This window comes from Gasterosteus aculeatus, chromosome 7, assembly GCF_964276395.1.
Source record: "Gasterosteus aculeatus chromosome 7, fGasAcu3.hap1.1, whole genome shotgun sequence".
Lineage (NCBI taxonomy): Eukaryota > Metazoa > Chordata > Actinopteri > Perciformes > Gasterosteidae > Gasterosteus > Gasterosteus aculeatus.
In genome coordinates, this window is record NC_135694.1 from 25,015,901 (window position 1) to 25,035,948 (window position 20,048).

General features: G+C 44.7%; 3 protein-coding genes across 6 annotated transcripts; 2 read left to right on the top strand and 1 right to left on the bottom strand.

Moving 5' to 3' along the window:
- The first annotated feature begins 952 nt into the window (after window positions 1-952).
- On the top strand, window positions 953-9,315 carry inpp5kb (inositol polyphosphate-5-phosphatase Kb). 4 transcript variants are annotated; one of them, XM_040182890.2, is made up of 14 exons: window positions 953-1,287; window positions 2,379-2,430; window positions 4,522-4,626; window positions 4,729-4,837; window positions 5,128-5,244; window positions 5,573-5,748; window positions 5,855-5,966; window positions 6,040-6,149; window positions 6,245-6,271; window positions 7,112-7,325; window positions 7,416-7,553; window positions 7,630-7,713; window positions 7,791-7,895; window positions 8,158-9,315. In XM_040182890.2, exons 2-14 carry the CDS (start codon window positions 2,387-2,389, stop codon window positions 8,224-8,226), a joined length of 1,410 nt encoding a protein of 469 aa, XP_040038824.2. In that variant the 5' UTR covers window positions 953-1,287; window positions 2,379-2,386; the 3' UTR covers window positions 8,227-9,315. The 4 variants fall into 4 exon arrangements, with proteins under 4 accessions (XP_040038824.2, XP_040038823.2, XP_040038822.2 ...); XM_040182889.2 differs by lacking the exon at window positions 6,245-6,271; XM_040182887.2 differs by lacking the exons at window positions 953-1,287; window positions 2,379-2,430 and adding an exon at window positions 3,596-4,278.
- Window positions 9,316-9,615: 300 nt separating this feature from the next.
- Window positions 9,616-14,413, top strand: nle1 (notchless homolog 1 (Drosophila)). Its single transcript, XM_040182167.2, has 13 exons — window positions 9,616-9,729; window positions 10,200-10,351; window positions 10,710-10,930; window positions 11,073-11,152; window positions 11,258-11,334; window positions 11,426-11,523; window positions 12,283-12,475; window positions 12,594-12,729; window positions 12,842-12,888; window positions 12,975-13,177; window positions 13,282-13,441; window positions 13,528-13,598; window positions 13,700-14,413. The coding sequence occupies exons 2-13, from the start codon at window positions 10,214-10,216 to the stop codon at window positions 13,710-13,712; spliced, it is 1,437 nt and encodes a 478-aa protein (XP_040038101.1). The 5' UTR covers window positions 9,616-9,729; window positions 10,200-10,213; the 3' UTR covers window positions 13,713-14,413.
- Window positions 14,414-14,951: 538 nt separating this feature from the next.
- On the bottom strand, window positions 14,952-19,218 carry slc25a1a (solute carrier family 25 member 1a). Its single transcript, XM_040182168.2, has 9 exons — window positions 18,791-19,218; window positions 18,266-18,373; window positions 18,069-18,168; window positions 17,730-17,868; window positions 17,553-17,637; window positions 17,341-17,445; window positions 17,070-17,185; window positions 16,883-16,956; window positions 14,952-16,793 (listed from the first exon to the last, which is right to left on the bottom strand). Exons 1-9 carry the CDS (start codon window positions 19,023-19,025, stop codon window positions 16,679-16,681), a joined length of 1,077 nt encoding a protein of 358 aa, XP_040038102.1. The 5' UTR covers window positions 19,026-19,218; the 3' UTR covers window positions 14,952-16,678.
- Window positions 19,219-20,048: the final 830 nt, after the last annotated feature.

Genomic DNA, 20,048 nt, shown 5'->3' on the forward strand with positions numbered 1-20,048 from the left:
TTCTTTTCTTTTATTGTGAATTTGTGCCTTTTTCGTCATCTTCCAATAACACTGCTGTACATTGGAGACCTAAAGAAATGAATAAAAAGAAGCAAAGCAACTGTTCACGCGTTTTGATGTGAATGTTTTTTTTTACCGTACTGGGATAAAAAAGCAAAGACCTCCTCCCTTATTTATCTGCGTCATGCATTAACCTGTGGAGCAGTTACGTGTGACTGTGTAACCTCATTAAAATGCCCAATATGTCGGTTGGCCAGTTACAGCTGCCACCTTCCCAGTGTCACGTGATTCACACGCCATGCTTTTTATGACCTGCTTTACTGAAACTATCCTCACTGATGATGGACAGACTAACTTTACTTTAGAGCATTAAAAATGAATGATTAGAAGGCAATTCATTCATCTTTTGGGCAATAAAAGGCGAGATTTGTTTTATTAGTCCAGTGTACATATATACAGAGTGGAAGACGACTGTCTTCCTCTCTATGGCTATATACACACAATACTGCACAGAGTGGAAGGGGAAAACTAATCATTTTTGGATGGCAAAGATTACTTTAATTCCTGATTATGAGGCTGCGGAGGGGGAGCGAGCTGCTAAACATTTTGTCAGATGTTTAGGAGACTTTACACAATGTGGGTCATTGTAGTTCATCTGGTATGACATTCAAAATGATCAAAATAATTAGGTAACCATGTGCTCTAAATGAAAAATTGATGTCCAACTTGCTATTTGAAATACTTTAATGTATTTTCAACTGCCAACCCGTTAATACCAGACCCTGTAAAAATCTAAACTCTCTGGGACCATTTCCCATCGCTGAACTTTCCAAAATCACTTTTGCTTTCGGTGTTGTCATTGAAATCACAGCACACCAGCAGAGCGCCGTACGCATTCCATACTGTTGGGATTATTTCTGCACATACAAAGAAGGCTTTGGTGCAACAAAATACCATGCGTCATGGTGACACTCAATAAACAGACATGTCCATTCATGAAGTAAATAATACTTTCTCCCCGGGCTGTTAACCAACCTGGGATAATAGCTTGATCCGATGTTACGCTTTAAGTCCACAGCAGGTTGAGTGAGGGAGCTTGAAGGAGAGCAGCAGAGAACAAAGTGAGGGAACCAAAAAAAAAAAAAAGAGCACAAACCGGTCAAAAAACGGGACTCAACGCAGGGAAGCAGATCCAGTCTCTTGGCTCCCCTTGTGAGACCTTCGTCGTCTGCGCTCACGGGGTCTGCGGCTTTTTCCGGACACCACAAGAAAGGCACACGGATAAAGGTACTGAAAGGATTTTTTGTCCAGCTCATATGTAAAATGGACAAATCATTTGAGGTTATTGTCATGATATTGTTGTTTTGCATCGGGGAGGAGGCAAATGTTTGTCCCGTTTCTGTCCAAGTAGAGAACTGTGTGAAGAAAACGGTTTCTGAAGAGAAATACTGAAAATGTTGAACTGGTTTTGGAAAAACATTGTAGGGACTCTTTTTTTTTTACAATTGACAATATTGTACAATTCAGCTCTAAGTGCCTGTATTTTTTACAAAAATGCATAATTTGCCTTAGAGACAAGGACCCATTAACATTGGTGAGGTCAGGTTGAGGTGGAAGCAGTTAGATGGTTAAAGCAGAGAAAACTGTAAACCACCTGTTCGCGCCAAAAAACAGACAAACCGAGTTTGCAACTGGTTTTTACTTCTCGTATTCTCGCTTCAAAAATCATAGACGGGATTTTAATACCAAAATTAGGATCATAAACTAGTGTTTAATATAGAGCTTATTTCAGCAATAGTCAAAAGAACTCTAAAAATACGTCCATCCACTCGATTTGTCAGATGACCAGAGACAAAACCCCAAAATGGATGCTGTGCAGCTCTGTGTCTGCTGCATGTGCAATTATAGTTTGAAAAACTGTTTAGAAACATTTTGGATATCAACATTGCAGGTCCTTTTGTACACAGCCTTCCTGAAGTATTTCAGCTGTATTTGCAATTGAGCTCACTCATTTAGACCCACACCCACTAAGATTAGATCATCCCACCGTCAGAGATTCATAGCACCAATGCACAAAACTCAAAAGTTATCACAATCTGTTTATTGAGTTTTACAAAATGGCTCTCAGGTAAAGTGTCTCCGTTATTAGATGTGACCTTCAGGGCATTTCCACATTAACGTGGATGAAGCTAACCGTGACTTGACAGGATTACGAAGCCATTTCAAAAATGACTTTCAGGCGTCCCTGTGAGCTCTGTTTTTACTGGGCAGTGGTGTGTGTGCTCCTTTAAACTGGCTCTCATAGAGGAAACTATAGCCTACTGGATCCTGTGTGTTTCCTCTTAGTCAGGCATACGTCTGCTTGTGTCTTCCGACAGGGGAGAAAATGAGCACTGGAAGATTACAAAGCGGTGGGAGAGACAAGTGCAGGTGAGTTCAGAATCCCAAATAAACCAAATTGTCTTCATTGACTTCAGGCATGTAGAGAGTGCAGAGAGCGGGTTTAACCCACCTGTACGGTGTTTGAGTCGCCTAACCTTTCGAAGGAGCTTTGTAACTGCAGATTCTGAGACTTTGTAGAGCTTTGTGATAAAACTTAAATAGCCTCCAATTCCTCATTTCTCCCTGGACCGGTGGACCCCCCGGTTATCCACTTAACACTTCTGCGTGCTAAAGAATGTGCCCTAAGACTCTGCATGTGACACTGTTACATCAAGTGGCAGCGAGAACTGGGGCGCCGGAGGTTTTTTATTTTGCATGGGGCAATAATGTTATAGAGTAAAATGTTTGTTAGTGAGACACAGGACAATCACAAATGTGGTTCAGTCACATAATCTCCGAAACAGGGTAACAACAATCAACAGAATGTCTGTATACAATTAATTTTAAATTATAACCGTTCATAGTTTCAGTCAATCAAACAAGGTGTTTTATGTAAGAATAAAGGTAAAACATTAAGAGAATGTAGGCTTTTTAATGCTTTAGCAACATTATAGCCACATTAAAAATAATTTAGTCATTATAACTACAGTGTATATTGTTTGGGATCTCTAAATTATTAAAGCAAATGTGTAAACAAAATCTTTTTAATCGTAGTAATTTTTACTAGAGAGACACTTTTTCCAAAACACACAACTTTATTTGGAAAACTAAACTGCATTTAAAGTTATATTATATTATCTCACCTGGCTTGTAGTTTTGAAATCTATGAAAAGCACCTAAATATGAACCAACATTTAGAACTTGCATATTTAGGACAATTCGTCTGCTATTAACTGTGCTGTAAAAGTTGTTGATCACAATTATTTAAGCTTTTGTTCTCAGAAAAAAACATGTCAAGGCTTACACGACTAAATTTAACCCCCCCTCCTCTAAACGCCCCAGGATAACCTTTCACCTACACGAGGAGAGACTGGATTAAGGCCAAAAGAAGCTAATGCTATTGTGCGCTGTTGTCCCCTCACTAATGCACGACTATAATTGCGGGGTTACATGCATTGTTCAGTGTCCTGCTGCTAATAAACCTCTTAGCAATCTGAAGGGTTTCTCAAGTCTTGCAACACCAGTCACAATGAGGATCAGACTCCAGTCCTTCTCTTCTACTGTGACGACACACACACACACGCACATGCACATTCACATGCCCGTCTCCTGCCTGCGATTACCGTCCAAATCGGACTCCCTCCTGCCCGCATTCCTCAGTCGACCCCACTGCATGACCACACGGGACTCTGCCACAGCGAGGACTGGACCGCCTGCTTTCGGGTCTGTTATACGGCCGGCTGGGAGGACCTGAGGAGAGGTTCGACTCACTAGGAATCAGTTCAAGTTGCTCACAGGGAGCTGAGCAGCGGGCCGCGTTAATGGCTACAACCGAACTGGCCAAAGAAGCTTGAGGAGAAACCAAGCCGGGGGGGGAGGGGATTTCTTCCACTGGATTTTACCTTTTTGCCCTGAAAGCACAGCTCCTTTATTTTCTATTTTAGTCATCTTTACGTAACCTTCCCGACCTTAAGGACAAACAGGTAGCAAAACTAACCCCGCAGGGATTTAAAAGATGGAGCCCTTCACAGACCTTCCACGCGTGCGCTCCGACAGCGTGAGCAGCTCAGTGTCTCAGGGCTCGAGGTCCAAGATGCTCCTCCGGCAGCGCTTGTCTCAGCTGCTGACCTGCATAGACGACATGAGCTCCGATGACGAGGCCAGCGAAGAAGTGTCCCGCACTCTGGACGAAGCCTTTCAGCTCTGCGGCCGCTTCATTCCCACAGATGCATTCAGGTCGACATGCGAACAAGCTTATTCACGTACACACAGGCAGCAAGTGTTTGGGTTTATCTATATTTCTAATCCGTTGTTAGTGGTGTCTAATTATTCAATCGAATAAATGTGGATGTTGTAAAGAGATATGATATTTATATTCTAATAACAATAATAAATAGTATTATCCATGTCCGAGGCCTCAGTGTAACTGTTCAATACTGTATTAGATGGTTGATTTTTGTCATAATCAAACACTGACAGGCTGCACATAGTGACCTGGAACGTGGCCACGGCGGAGCCCCCCGAAGACGTCACCTCTTTGCTGCAGCTGGATGTCCAGCCCCCCGCAGACCTCTACGTGATCGGGTGAGAGAAAAAACAATCTGGAATCTGGGCGCGAAGATGAAGGACGAAGGGGGAAAAAAAGATTCTAAACTGTCTGCATCGCTTTGTGTTGTTGTATGTCAGCCTGCAAGAGGTAAACGCCACACCTGTGAGGTTCATCTCCGACCTGTTAGCGGAGGACGCCTGGAGCCATGTCTTCATGGACACACTGGCACCCAGAGGCTTTGTCAAGGTGAGAGAGATGGGGGAGGGAAGAAGGGAAAATGGCAGATATAAACAGAAGTCATAAATCTATATTCATTAACACAGTGTAAATAATAGTCTTTGGAAGGCCAAGGTTGGTCTCACAAAACATAAGATTCAAGCTATCATGCAACAAATCCTCAAATACAAACAGATTTAATCATTAAACCAAAGTACTGTCCCTCATGGTGTTGCATATTTACAGAAACAGACAAAGAACACAAATGAAAGTTGATTCATAAAAAAGGATTCATAAAATGTATCTCCCTCTTTGTCTAGGTCACATCAATGAGGATGCAGGGTTTGCTGCTGCTGGTTTTCGCCAAACAATTACATCTCCCCTTCATCAGAAACATCCAGGCCACCTACACTCGGACCGGTTTCTTTGGTTACTGGGTAGGTTATCGCGATGAAAGCGCTGGTCGTCCCTGAACCGTATCAACAGCGACGCTGTTAAACTCTGCACACCAGGAATGCCGTCGGCATCAGATGCTGCAGAGTTTAAACACATTACGTAAAAGCCTATTGTGTTTGTTTAGTGGGATGTGCGACAGCTTTGACTGAATGAAACCTCTAACAAAGAACAGGACACGGGGGCAAATACTTGCTGGATTATTGGAAATCTTTATGTGGCTAAAACTAAAGTATATTTCACAGCAATAAATGAATCAATATTTTGAATATTCTTGATATTCACGAGCCCCCTCCTGTTTATCTGTGACAGGGTAATAAAGGAGGAGTGACCGTCCGTTTCTCCTTCTACGGCCACATGGTGTGCTTTCTTAACTGCCACCTAGCGGCCCACATGAACTACGCCCTGCAGCGGGTGGATGAGATCGAGTACATCCTGGAGACTCAAGACCTCGACCTCTCTGACACCCCACACGTCAGGGACCACAAGTCAGTGGTGCACACAGACAAAGCCTCTCAATCGCACACTCCGAAATATACGTTGTGTAACGGGTTAAAAAAAAAGAACAAAAGAAGCTCCATCCTTGTCTCACAGGGCGGTGTTCTGGTTTGGCGACCTGAACTTCCGCATTGCGGACCACGGCCTGCACTTCCTCCGTTCGTCCATTAACAGCGGGCGCCTTAATTTGCTGTGGAACAAAGACCAGGTGACGTGACCGAAAATGAGCACGCGCACGCACAAACAGTATCCCGCACTCACTCACTGTCTTTTGTGTGCAGCTCACCATGATGAAGAAGACGGAAGCCTTCCTGCAGGAATTTGAGGAAGGGCCGTTGAACTTCAAACCCACCTACAAGTTTGACCGTAACTCTGAAACCTACGACACCAGGTAACATGTGAAACAAACAAACATAGAACCCAAACACTCATCGCGTGTCTCATTTCTCAAACTTGTTTTCTTGTTTCCGGTTGAATTCTGCGCAGCCCTCCGAGGACATGGTTTGGTTTTACGTAAGAAGCACTGTAGGTTTTTCTGGCCCTACCTCGCACTTCCTTTATTTCCGAGCCACAGCCCCTTCTTTCTTCTCCCCGGGAGTTAAAAGTGTCTCTACACGTTACAGGTGACCCCTGAGACACACTAAACAGGAACCCAAAGCCGCCGGGGCAGGAAGCCCTTTATGCACAGGGGCTATTGGGAGCTTCTATTCGTCCCTGACACTAGCACCATGTATGTGTCCCTCTCAGAATGAGCACTGTGGTGCTGCCCCTAACCATGTACAGACCCCGGCCCCTGCAGCGCTGCAGCACCACCCTCTTCTTCCTCCTCACCTCCCTCACCTGGGGGCTGCTCTCTGTGTGGTTGGGGGCCTGGCACAGGGAGCTAGACCCGCCGAGGTGGGTGTCTCTGGGAATAAGAGCGCCCCCCCCAAACGATACAATACAGGCACCTCGAAGGTTCAATGTGCAGTACAATCCCAAAAGAACTGGAGACACTGATATAAATGAGATGGAGTGGATGTAATAACCCTCAGACACGTTCTGCTAATTCATTACCTGAGACGACTTCTTCCTCCACCCGGCACCCCTTTGTTTGTCCCTGCATAATGCATGTGTTGTTTTATAGTGAATGTGCCTCTACACAAGCTGTGATACTGTTTTTCTTTACAGCCGTTGTTTCTCCACTGCATGCTGGTATCGCACTGCATGTATGTGTGTGTGGTTTGTGTTCGTTATTGTGTCTAATATTGCTGTGTGATAATAATAGTTGTTAGATCCGTGACATATCCACAATGAGAATTAGAAACAGAGGAACTGCGTGATGCCCACTTTGCTTTGCTTTGCTTTGCTCAGTGGCAAGAAGAGGAAACCTGCCTGGACGGATCGGATCCTCTGGCGCATCAAACCCAAGACCTTCCCATCAGAGGATGAGGATGAGAAGGCGTCGACTTCTTCCGATGAAGGTGTCGATGAGTATCCACTCCTGGTCACTCAGGACAAGTACACCAGTGACATGAGCTACGGAGCCAGTGACCACAAGCCCGTCATTGCCACCTTCAGCCTGGAGGTGAGAGCAGGCTTGCGTGGATTGTCACACAAACTTCTGACACGCCGCGTTGATAAAGCTCCTTCTGTTTCCTTTTGCCTTCCCCTCCAGCTGAAGAAGTGCTTCGACACACCCCTGGTGCACGTATCTCCTCTGGGTGTGTGGAGCGCCGACCAGGAGGCCCTTCTCAACTACACCGTGCAGGAGGACTTCCTGTCCTCCACGTGGGACTGGATCGGCCTGTACAAGGTACTGGGACACAGAGGGGGCAACAAACAGTTTAGTAAAAAGAAAGATTTGAACTATTGTGTCTACTCTCCCGCAGGTGGGATTCAAAAGTGCGTTTGATTATGAAACTTTTGTCTGGGTTAGAGAGGAAGAGTTGCCAGAGATAAATGAAGTCATCCAGGTAAAGTGCAAGTGAGACATTTGAATGATGTTTAGACAATGAATGAATTTATATGAATGTGCATGTTTTGGTTACAGCTACATGTTGATAAGGACGAGATCCCTCTGCTGAGTGGACATTACGTTTTGGGTTACTACAGTACAAACATGAAAAGCATCATCGGCCTCAGTGCTGACTTCCAGGTGAGTTTGCCACATCTTATTTCATGTCAGTGACGTATTATCCGTTTTTTAAGGAGAGGATTGTGTCGAACATTCAAGGTTGTACTTCAAGAAACAAAGCAGAGTTTGTATATAATTAAACAAGACTTCAGAATTTCATTTTCATCCTAACAGTTCCATGCATTTCACTATTGTAGTAGAGGGTTTGAACAGATGTAGCTCAATTTGGAGGAGGAAGGGGACTGTTTTGTTTAAATAGCTCCTCTTTGTTTCAATCTTGCAGATCCTGGAGTCAAAGCGTGCCGTCATGGAAGGTCTCGTTCCTGAAAACATCAACGGACTCAACCAATGAGAACAAATTCACCACATTGCCAAATCATATTTCTCTACCCTGGAAATTCACAGAGCATTTATTGTGTCTTTGAAAGGCCCCAAGATCAACTTAATAATCACTACTGGATAAGCCGATTCAGTCAGTAAATAATGTCCAAAAACTTAAACTTGTTGTTTCCAACTTTGCCTTTAAGAAGTTCCCTTTAAGTCAGTTTTACGCTCGCTGAAACACTTTGTCAACGAATTTGATGTATTGCTGTAATAAGCATCCTACTTTCTCCACAGGCCTTTTTAAAGGACAAAGTCACATTTTGTTTGTAATTGTAGTGACTGCAGGTCAATACATTCCTTGGTCAAATTATATTTGAAAATACACTTTTATGTTTTGATTTGGGCTACAGTATGTTAGTGCCAGTGCAGAAGGTCATTGGGGACTGTATAGAACATTCTATGCTGATGTTGGCTGTTACTTTAATGCAGAAGGATACATCTGGTAATTGAGTTTTTTTTTAATTCATGCAATGGATTGTGGAACTCTAGTGTTTTTGGATGGAATGCTACAAATGGGAGAACAATATATAAACTATAATGGACAAATTACGTCCTCTAAGAACATTTAACATTAGATGTGGGTGTTGATGAAGACTTTAATCATACTGCATTATAACAATTGTAGTTAACACATATTTTTTATGTGTATTATGACCAACTCAAAGGCAGTGAACCGACTCCTGATTATATTGTATGTGGAATAAATTATTTATCTATCCTGCTTTAAACTTGTTAACTGTAGCGGCTCACATTAGTGCTACAGAGGATGCCTTTTTCTGTCTCAATGCAAATATGATGATTTTTCTGTCAAAGAATAACTAATTGTAAACATGGTTGTGGTATAGTGAAATTGTCTCTAGTTGATTGAGTTATCAACATCACAGCAACAGTGCACAATGATCAGCAATAACCTATATTGGAATCATGTGTTTTAATGTGGAATGACATGCATGAATTACCACATGTTGGTTGGAAAGTGTCAGGAAAAATGCCTTTAATGTCAATTTGTGAAACCCCCGGAAAATGTTTCAGATCTAATTAAAACAGAAAATTAAAAGTTGACTACGAGAGTTTATTGGCATTTGAAGTGATTCATTTGGGATTTGTGCTCAAGGAAACAGTAAAACATATTTGTATATTCGATGTTAATAATATACTAGGCCTATATCTTACAATCAACAATGACATAACTCATTGTAGAGGTAGAAATGTACAATATTGATTATAATTATAATATTTTAAAAGTATTATTATCATTACGATTGTTGTTAATATTGTTATTCTTATCATCATCATTATTATAACCATTGTTATTGTTCACTGCTCTGTAGTCATCCCGTCATCGTTCTCCCATGAATCATTGCGCGAGTCCGCTGGGCACTCGACAACGCGTTCTTGTGGTATCTCTCCTGTAAAGGCTCGTCGCTGAGTTACACGTGGGGAGTCCGAACACATTGCTATCTCACTAAAGGTAAAGTTTTCGCACTATTATGTGCCAATTCCATGTCATATAAAACTCGACACAGTTATGCTAAGAAATAGCGGCTATCTTACGGCATTTCCAATCGTTGCTGAGAGGAACGAGGGGTCTGAAATGTTCGTTAACAGCAGGCTAGCGGGGTTAGCTTGGGGCTAACTGGTTGACAGCATAGATGCTTGACGTTGGCTAGCTAAAAGTAAACCACGAAAATAGTCGACTTCTTGTGGAAGGATTTAGTCTAAAACGGTGTAATCATTTAAAACATGACCTTGCAATGCATTGCTATTTGTCGTGTTTTCTGAAGTAACGTAATTGAGTCAACGTAATGAATATTCCCTGAGGTAACGTTAGTTTACGTTTGCTAGCTGGCTATAATGTCCCCTTATTCACAAATGTGACACGTGACAACAACTCCGTCGCACGTACTTAAATTAAGTTTAACGTTACGTCTGTATTTTTAGATCCAAATCTGAGGATGGCGAGTGAGGACGTGGAGCGTCTGCTGATCCAGTTTCAGGATGAAGAAGGGGAAGTTCTGGGCTCTCCTTTCGATGTCCCTTTGGACATCACCCCGGACAAACTACAGCTGGTCTGCAATGCTCTGCTGCAGAAGGTAACCCCTTCACAACATAACAGATGTAGCGATTTGTTTATCCAGCCATCCACAACATGTTTCTCAGTGTAACATGCAGCATTCCTATACTGGAAAGGTATTGCTTTATATATTCTACGATGGCAACACCAATTGCTGTAGTCTTGACTGCTTTTCTCGCTGTTATCGTTGTAAATGTACCACGATAAATCTCATATATAAGCAATACTATCCAGGTAACCAAATGCATTCTGTTTGAACCCTTTTTTTTTAGACATTATACATTACTAAGGATACATATTGAAGATAACCATTCTAAATATATATATATATATATATATATATATATATATATATATTTTTCTCTTACTCACTGTAGGATGAGCCGGTGCCACTGGCGTTCTTTGTGCGTGGCGAGGCTGAGGTGGTGTCCAGTCTGAGACTGTGCGTGCAGGCTCTCGGGGTGGAGACGGAGCAGGTCGTGCCAGTGGTATACCAGCCTCAGGCCGTGTTCAGGGTTCGAGCTGTGGCCCGCTGTACCAGCACCCTACAGGGACACACAGAAGCTGTCATCTCGACTGCATTCAGCCCCACTGGCAAGTGAGTGACGGAAGTTCTTTGTGCTGATTTATCTGAGATTCCTTACGCCACAACAACAATTACAGGGGTGACTGTATCCTGGTTGGTCTGAACACACAAGGGGATTGTATTTAGATTTAATTCTGTTGTCCCCTTGTTTCAGATACCTGGCCAGCGGCTCAGGTGATACCACAGTACGTTTTTGGGACTTGACTACTGAGACTCCCCACCACACTGCCAGAGGTATGAAAAAAACCTTTTTACAAGCGAGTGAACTGCTATACTTCTAGATACCAACGATGATCAAGGATTCTGAACACCAATGAGATGTAATCTGCTTTATTGAAGGACACACCCATTGGGTACTGTGCATCACCTGGTCACCTGATGGCAAGAAGCTGGCTTCAGGGTGCAAGAACAGTCAGGTGAGTTGGCAGCACACAGAGTAAGGCATTTTGTTTTTGAGTTGCATCTCCTGTATACTGTATTTATTTTTGTGTGGCACTGTTTCTGTAGATCTGTCTGTGGGATCCAGCGACGGGTAAACAGATCGGAAAGACTTTGACCGGACACTCCAAGTGGATCACTTGGCTCAGCTGGGAACCTCTTCACCTGTGAGCACTCGCTTCATCAATTTATCTCATTTGGTTCTGTAAATGTGGCATATTTTACTGCTGACCTAAAATCCCACTTGGATGCGGCTTCAGGCTCTGATGGATTTCACTTGTGAAACTGCAAAATTACAACAATTGTGGGCATTTTCTTTCTTTCTTTTTTTGTAAAATGTTTGTTTTAGTGTCCTATTTTAATACCCCCTGTCACTACTAACTTGGACACTTGAATAGAAAAGAGCCATCCTTAATGTTATTAACGTCACCTGTGATCACGAGCAAGTGCAGATCTTTCTCTATTCTATCTCTATTGAACTCTCAAAACTAAAACATAGTAAGAAAACAACTCATCTTAGAACATAATCTTTTACAAAACTATTGGTCACGGACAATGTACAAGACCTTTAACCCCAGATTTGACTTCTCAAAACACTTGAGGAGAGGTGAATGTTGGGGCATATGGACAAATCCAGGTTGAAGTCCCAAAACCCACTCTGACATGCTGCTAAAGTTGTATTTTTTGAGTTGTTTACTATGGTTACAAATTGTGTGTGGTTGCTGATTTGTTTTACAACATGGAAAGACATGAATACATAGATTTATCTTTGGAAAAACAATGCGATAAGTGGTCAATGAGAAATTGCATTGAGTACCAGAGGCTTGTTGAATAGCAAATAGCATGATGCCAGGTCTCCGGAGCGTTTTACTACATGTTGTATTTTGTCCTGATTTACTTCTTCTCGGATCCTCCTCCCCCTTCAGTAACCCAGAGTGTCGGTACTTAGCCAGCAGCTCTAAGGACGGCTCAATACGTGTCTGGGACACGGTGCTGGGACGCTGTGAGAAGATCATGACCGGACACACTCAGTCAGTAACCTGTGTGAAGTGGGGAGGAGACGGACTTCTTTACACTTCCTCCCAGGACAGAACGGTGAAAGTTTGGAGAGCCAAAGACGTAAGTGTGTGTGTGCTGATGCATGCATGTGTGTGTGACGGAACTCTTTGAATATTGGTTGCTACACACCGAAATACTTGAATGTGGAGGAGAGATATGTGTGTTTATTGCTGTTTAGGGTGTACAGTGCAGGACTCTGCAGGGTCACGCCCACTGGGTGAACACCCTGGCTCTCAGCACAGACTACGTCCTGCGCACGGGAGCTTTTGAACCTGCTTCCGCCACCATCAACCCCCAGGACGTCACCGGATCGCGTGAGGATCCTCTTCTTTTAAGCATATGGGGCTAGAGGGATCATTTGGGATCTCTGAAGAAGACTTTCTGGCTGAGATGTTTCTTATGTAAGCGTTTTTCTATCCTCCCCAGTGGAAGAGCTGAAGGAGAGGGCTTTGCAGAGATATAATAAAGTTAGGGTAAGAACCGACTGTTTCCTGTGCCAACATGTTCAGGTCTTCATCTGTCATGTGCCAGTACACTGACTCGTGCTGCCGTCCTGCAGAGTTCAGCTCCAGAGCGCTTGGTGTCGGGCTCCGACGATTTCACCATGTTCCTGTGGAACCCCGCAGAAGAAAAGAAACCTCTGGCCAGGATGACTGGACACAGCGCTCTGGTCAATGAAGTGCTCTTCTCCCCCGACAGCAGGCTCATCGCGTCCGCCTCATTTGACAAGTCCATTAAAATTTGGGACGGACGCACTGGGAAGTAAGAAAGTCTCTTTTCCCCAAATTATCTGTGCAGTACTGCTGTTGTCCAGGTGATGGTGCTGTGGGCTTTAGAAGTATTTATGTATGTCCACGTTCTCAAAGGTACCTATTATCCCTGCGGGGTCACGTGGGATCCGTGTATCAAGTGGCGTGGTCGGCAGACAGCAGGCTGCTGGTCAGCGGCAGCAGTGACAGCACACTTAAAGTTTGGGACATCAAGACGGGGAAGCTGAACATGGACCTGCCCGGCCACGCTGACGAGGTAAGGATGGACGCAGGTTTGTGATAGATTTGCATTGATTGGTATCCTCGTCTCGTATCTAACTTCCTTGTTCTTTGGGCGGCCAGGTTTATGCAGTGGACTGGAGTCCCGATGGACAAAGAGTGGCCAGTGGAGGGAAAGACAAATGTCTCCGAATGTGAGTAAGATTCTGAGAAGTCGTCGTTTACCTTTTCATCATTTGGGTAAATACCAACGTTCTCTCACTCATAACCCTTTGGCCTTGTGTTGTAATTTTAGATGGAGGAGATAGCCGCATCTCGGTTCCCCTTCCTAGCTCACATCTCCTACTATCAAGAAGCGCGAGAGCTGGAGCGAAGACGGCTAGACTGTACCTAAAATCTTTGGCTTTGTTACAAAGTCTGTGAGAAAAAGGCATTGTGTGAGGGAGCTCTAACCGAGCCGTGATGCCTTCTCCAGGTCTGAAACATTCCAGCGGGAGTTAACACTGAAACAGTGTTTAGTCGAATGGGAGTTTAACACATGACACATTAAGAGCATTGCCATTAGAAGCTACATTTTAAAATGTACGTCAGTGCCGGCAACTCGAATTCAAGCGTCCGGGGCTCCAACATGTAACAAGTTTAAAGCCTTGTTTAGGTGCCTACTTGCAGAAACGACACATTCATTTCTAAATACAGAATATAATGAGATGCATACATTGAGATAAAATGATGTAGCCGCACTAGAGGAACTTTGTACTGCAGGTGGCAGGTGGAGCAGTGCGGCATTAGGTGTGGGCGTTTAATACTTTGCTCTGTGATTTTAATGCCGACCACACTCAGCGTTCCCCATCAGCCTTTAATCTTCTCTGCGGTCAGCAAAGACTCAACCTGCTCATTTCTTCTGCTGCTGTGAAGCAAAGCTTTGAACTCTCTGATTCTCCCTCTGAGAGAAAAATGAATGTTCTTCAATGAATTCATTGATGCAAATAAATATTTACATCAACCATAACACAACATGGGAATTTTTTTTAATATTATCTTACATGACCCGCTTGACCTCACATGTTGTTTGAAAAAGAAAACCACGTGTATTGTTAGCCGACTGTATTTAGGGTCCTTTAGCGTGACTGTACTACATTTAGTCAATTCAATTTAACTTAATTTTAACATATTTCTATACATATAAACTAAAACATCTTAATTTTGCGTTATTCTTTATTTACATACAGATAGATAAAAGGTATCAGTCATACATTTGAGTTTTCTCTAGTTGCTTTAAACAGTCTACTGGTGTCATTTCTTTAAGGGAGTCTTATGTTACTGCACATTTACTGGAGCCTATAATTATAGAAATGTAATTATTCCCTCAGTGTGAAGGACAAGATGAAACTGCCCCCCACCCCTCAGCCAAAGTGTCAGTGAAGCACTGCAAAAAACTAACAATGAAAGTAATAGTTCTTATGAAGAAGTGCTTATGCATATTTTCTATTCTACCTCCATCACAGGGCTTTCAATCCGTTGGATGTCTGGACTCAGGGTCACACACATGGGGTTTATCAATACGTTTATTGAAACCAGTGAATCATGTTCTGTCTACATCAGTTTCTTCAGAGGTTTTGTAAATCACAGTTTTAAGCCACATCATTTTCCGATGTCAAACCAAAGCATCTCAAACAAATCCTTCGCTGCCCGACAGCATCTTCTGAAACGTGAACGATCAAATGACGCGATGACGCTTTTGGCCTGTTCACGAAAGAGCAGCAAGGCATAAACAAAGATTCTACACACGAGAAATGTACTCGCGTTAACAAATACCAAACTGGAGAGACAAAGATTTAACACTATTTTGTTGCACTTGGTTTATAATGTAATAAACATTTGCTCCTTTGGGGAATGTTACATTGGAGATTCCGTTTGGCCACGATGGTTAAAAGGCTTTTGTGCGAGGCTTACGTGGTGCAACTATGTGAGTCCAAACCAAGCCCCGCTTAAGTACTAGTCCTTTATGTTCTCCAGTTGCTCCCTTCTCGTTCGACACGTGTAAACGCCTAGACAATAAGTGCATTCAGAGATGGCGTAACTATTTCGTCCATCGTCAACCGCTTATCCGGGGTCGTGTCGCGGGGCAACTATTCCTTCAGCGTACAAAAGGCATATGAAGCCGGTTAGCTCGAGGTAAACGAATGATGTTAAAGTGACATATCTGACGGTCTTTCGGATGAGTAAACGAATCAATGAGCATGAGAAAAGTGCACTGAAGTCATATGGCTTACTTAGTCGGACGTCCCGTCTCGTCATCTTGGGGGGGGGGGGGACAAGGGAATTCACCGGTCAGCTGTTGGAAGGGAGCATCCCTGCTGAGCGTATGAACGAGGCGTTACGGGCCAAATATTCTCAGATAAAGCTTCCTCGTGCAGCTGTAGAGGGGTGTACCACCTTCTGATGTTAATACAGTAACAATGAGGTCACTAACTTCCCTTGTTGACCATCGCTCCCTCCTCTCTGCATGTAGAGATCGTGCAACATGTGTTTCCTACAATGAGCTCAGTGGTTCTCAGGGGGGCCGGCATCTCTTAGTTAGTAGACTAATTAACTAACTTAATCATTTGTGCTTTTGTAATTCGGAGAAAATCCAAGAAACTTCTTCCCTGTTCTTCCAAGAAAATAAGTGAGCACATCGCTGGTAAACAAAAGATTAACCTAGGCGTTTTTTCTTTGTGAAACACACTCGTTTTAACAAACCGGTCAATGCGGTGGACTAATCGATAAGGACACTGGTGTCCGGTAGCCTCTCTGTCCTTTGCTCCGTATAATAAGTACTCCGTGAATCGGAAGACACGTTTATGGTTTCAGTACAAAATGTTCGCTCTGCAATGTACCGTAACAGTCACAAAAAGCTAAAGCATCAGAGCTACGTTAACATCTGCTTTAACCTCTAGTGGGAACCTTTGGTTAATAATAATATGTGCGTTTCCTCTCTACGTACACCGGTGTTTCTGGTTATAGGTCTCAAGAAAATGAGTCTATACATTTGATGATTTCGTTACTTTGTTCGACTTTGACTTAACCTGCACTTCAAAAAAAGGATCTCTTGATTCCTAAACTAAGAGAGAGAGAGAGAGAGAGAGAGAGAGCAGTAAGATGCCAAAGGGCAAGCAGCCACTCCCCTTTCCGTTATCGCTGTTTTTAGGACGCGTCCTGCCTTTGCCCGGTGTGACAGAGTGGGAACAGGTCGTGGTGACGGCTCGTCTGCTCGGGACGGAGAGTCGGCGCTCTACTGGGTCTTCCACACGTTGTTGAGTAGTTTGACCACCTCCTCGTAGATGACGAAGACTATGGCCACGTCCAAGCACACGCGGCCCAGCCTGGGAACGGTTCCTTTGTAGAACCTTTGGGGGACAAGAGCGAGAGGAGGTCAGACGGTGTGGTCTGCGGTCTTCTTTCCCAGCATGCCTCGGGTCACGTAGGGGTTACTCACGCCTGCGGGCCTTCCTGCTTCAAGATCTGAAAGGCACAATCCACTGTGTTTTTGTAGCGGTGCGCCTCCAATCCCTACAGGAGAAGAAAGAAAAGGGAGTTAGACATGACACCCGATGGCGGCTCCAATGACATCACCGCCCAGAGGGGGGGGCGGGGGGGGGGGGGGGGGGGCGTGTGGGTCCTACCTGCATCCTGGTCTTCACCACATCCAGAGGTGTATTTCCAAAAACACTGGCAGCTCCCGCCGTGGCTCCAAAAGTCGCCGTGACGATAGGCGGCATGTCTCGTCTGGGGTCGTCCCCTTAGAAGGCCAAATAATTGAAGATGGAATCCACGTGCAACGGAAAGGGAGAGGAGGAGAACTCGACATTAGAAATTTAAAAAAAAAGTCTACGTGTGGTCAAAAAAACCGGGCGATCAGATCTCGTTTCGCAGAGGGTGGGCAGGCTTTCTCACCTTTGTACCAATTGCGCAGCGTGTTCATCACGTAGAATCGGATGGCCTGATTGGTCCCTTGCTTTAGCACGGTTGCTGTCAGACCTTGATATGTCCCCCTCACACCTAAATGAGAGCAACGGATTGGGTAAGAAATGCTCCAAACTGAGAGTGTGTGTGTGTGTGAGAGCGAGTGTCATGTATTCCGTGTTGAAGCCACCCTGCCTTCCTACCCTGTTCTCTGATGATCTCACTGACTCCGTGAAAGAAGCCTCTGTAGCGAGGTCTGAGGGAACACTGGTCGTGGATCATCTTCACCTGGAGGACAGGTGGGAGGTGGGAGGGACCCAGTTTATTGTCTATTTCGATCAACGTCAAAGACATGCGCAACGGCGTCCAGCTCCACCCACCTTAAGCGTCTCCATGGGACACACGACCACGACGGCTTCCGCTATGCCTGCTCCCAAACCGCACAGCAGGCTGCTGGTGTTGTCGAGGCGCCCTGTGGCGTCTCGCATGGGGTTGCTGAGCATCTCAAACGTGCCGAACCTGACGGTGGTGGGAAGGGGCCAAATAAGCACAGAGGACCGGTCATTAGTCAACTGTTAAACTAATCTCAAGTTAACACCCCTGCCAATGTGGGATGCTACAACCCAAAAGGATGCAGCGGGAATGTGTAGTAACATTCTCTTTATTCCGTTAAGTATACTGTGATAAAAAGCTACTATATGTCAGGAGTGCAACTTCACCTCACTGCAGACTTGGGTATGGATCCATAGAGCAGGGAGCTAAGGCCTCGGTACAACCCTCTCAGCCCGTGATCTTGCACTGTCAACTTCACGCAGTCACCTGCACGCACACACAGAGCATCCACGAGTGAGTAACACACACACACACACACACACACACACACGAGAAGTCAGGCATACTCGTGCCGGTGACCTACCGATTCCTCTGTATCTCGGCGGGTTGGCTCTCCCATCCAGCTGCAGCTGGGTCTTGACATACTCTGTGGGGAAGGTGATACAGATCTCTATGCCGCCTGCGATCCCACCTGAGACAGGAAAGGACACAAACACCGCTATTAGGATTTGTTCATTCTCCGTGCAGAATTCTTCTTGAATGTGAGAGGAACGGCTCACTAATGGCAGCGTGGTGCTACGCATCATTCCTGACAATGCCAATGCAGTGTAGTTACACAGCAGTGCCTGCACAGAACTAATAGCTGAGAGCTACTCAAGGTGTATTTGCCTCTATTCAAGCAGCATTTATATTTCAAGTGAATGCAAATGAGTCCATTGTGTGCGCAGTAATAAGATTTAATGGAGAAAATGAAATGCGACATGCTGCTCGGTGCGTTTTGACCCAGTTCTGCGTGCATCGCTTTAATGGGCGACAGATTCGGATTAGGCTGCGCGGTGCAGAAACGCAACAGTCGGCCGGAGTGGGGGAGGTTTGCAAAATATTCCACCTGCGAGAATGGCCTTCCCGGGATGCGTGATTTTCCTCCCGCCGACCGAGGCGGCTGCGAGGTTTCTCCTGGCCGCGTGCGACGTCTGCTGGGCCGGCAGAGAGCGCGGCGCCGTCGCGGTGACAGCGGCGGACGGACGCTGCTGATAGAGCGCGGAGCGGGCGCGTCCCCTCCGGACGCCGCAGCCCTCGCGCGGTCCTTCGCTCACCGCGAACGGCTTCGGCAACGGGGACATTTTCGGCGGCGCCGGCCGGGTTCGGGTTTGTGGAGGTTCGTCCCGCGGCAGCGACGGTCCAATGTCAGACAATAACAACACGGGGGGCGGCGGCGGCGGCTCGGGGCGCAGCAGTATTCAAATAGAGATCAGGTGATGGGGCCGGCCATTGGCTCGCCACGCTGCCGTAATGCCACTGCTCCGTCACGTGACCATGAGGGGCTTTTTGGCGACCAATAGCGTGGAGGATGCTGGCCGTCTGATTTCTGGTCCAGAGCTCTTTGTCAAATACTATAACACGCAACAATAAGCACCAATACACCAGTATTTTCCCCTTTTATAGGGATTATAGGGGAAGTAACTGCACATTTAGGCGTAATATTACTCAGTAAACTAAATAGAATAAAGACGTTGATGAAACATATTTATGCTGGTGTGAATCAACATCATCACACATCACTCTACAATGTTCAAATCACCTTTTGGGAAAAAAAATGTTATTTATTATTTAGACTTACGAGGTTAAAATTGGTCTATTGTGTGCCTTTAAAAAGTAACGATACACTGCACATTCAACATAATGTGCATTCTAGGAAACATACGTTGCACATGTATTTGAGTTTGTGTGCCTGCACATTATAATACAATGGTTTCCTAAAATATAACCATTAAGATTTAATAATGAATAAAGAATATTGTAGTAATTAAAGAATCAAATGAATACGATCGAAACCACACAATAGCGTAATGTCGTGCCCCACGCAATCAAGACTTTGGTACATTGCTGCTGCCTCTTAATCCTCGTTTCCTTAGATAGTGCCTTTGCCATGCCAGCACGCGCGCACACACACACACACACACACACACACACACACACACACACACACACACACACACACACACACACACACACACACACAGTGTCTCCCCCAATCACCCTTTGAAAATAGGTCAGTGTTTCCACCCACACGCCCACTGAGAGAAATACTGTATGCACAAACACAGAGAGAGACACTGTACTGTAAATGAGTCATTTACTCAAAC